The sequence below is a fragment of the Thalia democratica genome, chromosome 5 (assembly GCF_965202585.1).
Source record: "Thalia democratica chromosome 5, ktThaDemo2.hap1.1, whole genome shotgun sequence".
NCBI lineage: Eukaryota > Metazoa > Chordata > Thaliacea > Salpida > Salpidae > Thalia > Thalia democratica.
This window is the reverse complement of record NC_139169.1, coordinates 80905799-80909197: the sequence shown is the minus strand read 5'-3', so window position 1 is coordinate 80909197 and position 3399 is coordinate 80905799. Positions and strand designations below refer to the sequence as shown.

The 3399-nt window shown below is 38.7% G+C and overlaps 1 protein-coding gene across 1 annotated transcript; it reads right to left on the bottom strand.

The window, feature by feature from the left end:
* Positions 1-620: 620 nt before the first annotated feature.
* LOC145836952 (protein CFDP2-like) lies at positions 621-1868 on the bottom strand. The gene has a single exon (XM_082944721.1). The coding sequence runs from the start codon at positions 1866-1868 to the stop codon at positions 621-623; it is 1248 nt and encodes a 415-aa protein (XP_082800847.1).
* Between the last annotated feature and the right edge of the window lie 1531 nt (positions 1869-3399).

The following is a 3399-nucleotide window of genomic DNA, read 5'->3' as shown; positions in this document are numbered from 1 at the left end:
TCTGCTCATTACATTTCTCTTGTAACTGACGTACAGAAAAAAATCATGTCGGTGGTAGATCTTTTAGACCTAAATTCACATTGAGACTCAGGATATACTCTTTCAGCCAGCTTCTGAATACGAGGAAGAACCACTCTTGCAAAAACTTTACCAGCAATCGCAAGAAGAGAAATTCCCCTGTAACTATTGCAGTCCGATCTGGAGCCCTTGTTTTTATATAAGACTATGATCTTGGCATCACGCATGTCTTGTGGCACTATACCTTCTCTCCAACATTTGGCTAAAATATCATGTAAATGAGGTAACAAGCATGACTTACAATTGCGGACCAAGTCCGCTGGTATGCCGTCACTACCTGGAGCTTTCCACGGAGCCATCATATCAATGGCTTTACTGAGTTCTTCAGTAGTTGGTACGCTATCCAGGTCATCCATCATTGGTAGACTATCCATTCTGTTAAGGGCATCATTAGTAACAATATTCTGTGTAGAATACAGAAGGGAAAAGTGTTGAACCCATCTACTCAACTGTTCATTCCTACTGTGTAAGATTTCACCAGTCTCAGATAACAAAGGTGATATTGACCTCTTTGTTGGTCCAACTGCTTTTCTTATTCCCTTTTAGACTGATTTGGTATCTCCTCTGTCAGCAGCAGCCTGAATACGGGCACTAGCCTTTAACCAAAACTCAGTAGCACATTTTCTAGCTGCCCTCCGAAAAATTTTTCTGGCATCACGAAGTCTATTAAGACACGTGTTACTTGGGTCACGTTGATAATCAAAATGAGCCTGTCGCTTTTTCTTTAAAAGAGTAGATAAAATATTGATATTTTCTTCGAACCAGTCTTTGTTGGCATGTTTGTTCTTTCCAAAAGTTTCAAAGGCATTCTGATATATACTTTTTTCGATCCTAGACCAAGACTCAGAAGCAGATGTGTCCAACGAAGAGACAGATGTCATCAGAGTTGAGAACTTTTTGATATTTTCCTTGTCCCGCATTGCACCTACATTTAGTCGAACTTTACGAGCTAAATTGTTTGAGTTGTGCATGAACTTTTTTGAGATGTGCATTTTACAGCAGACCAAAGAATGATCGCTGTTGCAGTCTGCGCTTTGATATGATCTAGTTAACAGAACATCGTTAATACGATGGCGTCTCACTAAGATAATGTCTAATTGGTGCCAGTTTTTAGAACGGGGATGTCTCCAAGATGCTTTATGCTGCCATTTAGTTTTGAAAAATGAATTGGTAACACAGAGGTTCTGTTTATGACAAAACTCTAAAAGGCGTTGACCATTAGAATTCATTCTTCCAAAACCAAAATGTCCTAGACAGGGAGCCCAGGAGTCGTGATCAGATCCAACTCTTGCATTAAAATCACCCAGAATAACAAGTTGGTCGTTTTTTGGCAATTTATTCACTACGAGATTTAACTTTTCATAAAAAGTATCTTTAATTTGCTCTTCAGTGTATAGCGTCTGCGCATATACACTAATAAGGGTTGCTGTTCCTATTTTGGTGTGTAAACGTAGAGTAGCAATACGTTCGTTTCCGTCACCGACTTCTACATGTTGTAAGAGTGTATTCTTGACAGCAAAACCAACACCATATTCTTTACGTTCTTCAACAGACTTACCAAACCAGAAGAAAGTAAATTTTTTTTCTTTAATTGAGCCTTGACCAGCAAGGCGCGTTTCTTGAAGAGCTGCAATATAAACTTTAAGACGAAGAAGTTCGTTATTTATAATAGCAGTTTTTCTTGCATCATTTATGTTTTTGGGGTCCATACCAGTAGTCATGGTACGAACGTTCCAGCTTCCCAGTTTAAGAGTGGGTCTCTTTTTACGTTTATGTTTGTCAGGTGACATAGTTTCAGTTTACTTTTCACTTAAAGCTATCCCCATTCACCCAATGAGGAAGGTAAACTGTGGCGGAACAACACCTTATTGGCTGAGGGCTGCTCAGCTTAAGGCAGGCGGTGGTTGTTCAGTGGAACTAAAAAATTCCTCCTACCGACGAATACGACCCCTGGCGCCCATCCTTTCGCCAAACAGGATTAGGCTTATCACTGGTAACTGCCGTATTCCGTGTTGTGTCTTCGCGAAAAACCTGCGAAGCTGGAGTAAACCTCTCCAAGCACAAAGCCAGGGCATAACATTGAGATTCCAGCTGTTGCCCATGCAGCAGGATCTCACTCTCCACAGAGAGAAGAGCTCAGCGAAACAGCAAAGCTGATACAGCCAAGATTCATTATTGTCGCAGGAGCTGCCGGAATGACATTGAATACAAAGTCAGACCGCCTACGTGGCTCCGACTACGGCTTTTTGATCAGAGTTTTGCATCTCCTAGAGGAATAGAAGTACAGTTCTTCGGAGTTTCCTCTACCCCCGTGTTTAAGACTTTAACATGTCTGATTTTTCCTCAGGGTTTACTCCCGAAGCCTTTGCTTAGCCAAAAGCAACCACAAGGCAGTGGTGGTCGGCAAAGGTTTTACAGAGCTGATGCTAAAACAGCTCCAACCCCAAGGGGAGATCATGAAAGTTCTTCAGGGATCTTCTGTGTCATCTTTGTGATCTTCTGTGTCATCTTTGTGATCATCTTCATTTAGTAGAAATTTTTCTCTTATCCAAATAGATATGATTTTTCCGACATTTACAGTTTTGTCATTATCATTTCTGAACATCACACAATCGTTTACTTTTACTATTGTGACGTCATCAACATTGTGTGTGTTGTTTCGCTCGATTGCAGGATAACATTTTCGTTGCTCGTACAACTTATTAGCCTTAAAACACGAAAACAATTACTCCCTAACTTTTATTATATATTTTTATGTTTGTAAATTGAGAACTTAACATTAATTTATATAGATGATTTTTTTACCGAAACAAAGACATATTGACTGTAAGCTTTTCCTATAATTTTCCAGTTATTCCTAATTTTTTCTTCAAACACAGCCTCATTTTTATTTATGAACATTGTTTGTTCGTTAAGAAGTCCTTTTTTCATAGATGATTTCTCGTTTACCAATTTTTTATTTTCATTAGCGAAATCTTTCAGTGCATCTGTTTTCGATTTTGTGCAACTTTTTAAATTGCCGTTCTCTGTACAAAACTGTTTCGAGTAATTAACATCGATATTGTCTGCTGACTTGTTTTCTGAAGCCAACGTTTTCTTATTTGCAGTAAAATTTTGTGTAACATGTTTTATTCGAGAAGCAGCTAAAGATTTTCTTTTTTGTAAATCACTCGAATTCTTCTTTGTTTCTAGCTCATACACATCACCAATAATAAAGCTGTTGATTAGAGTTGCATTTTTCAAAGCATCGCGATTGGATCTTCGTCTTATTGGAGCAACAATCTGTCTTGTACTTGAAGAACTTGGTTTTTTGGTATTTTC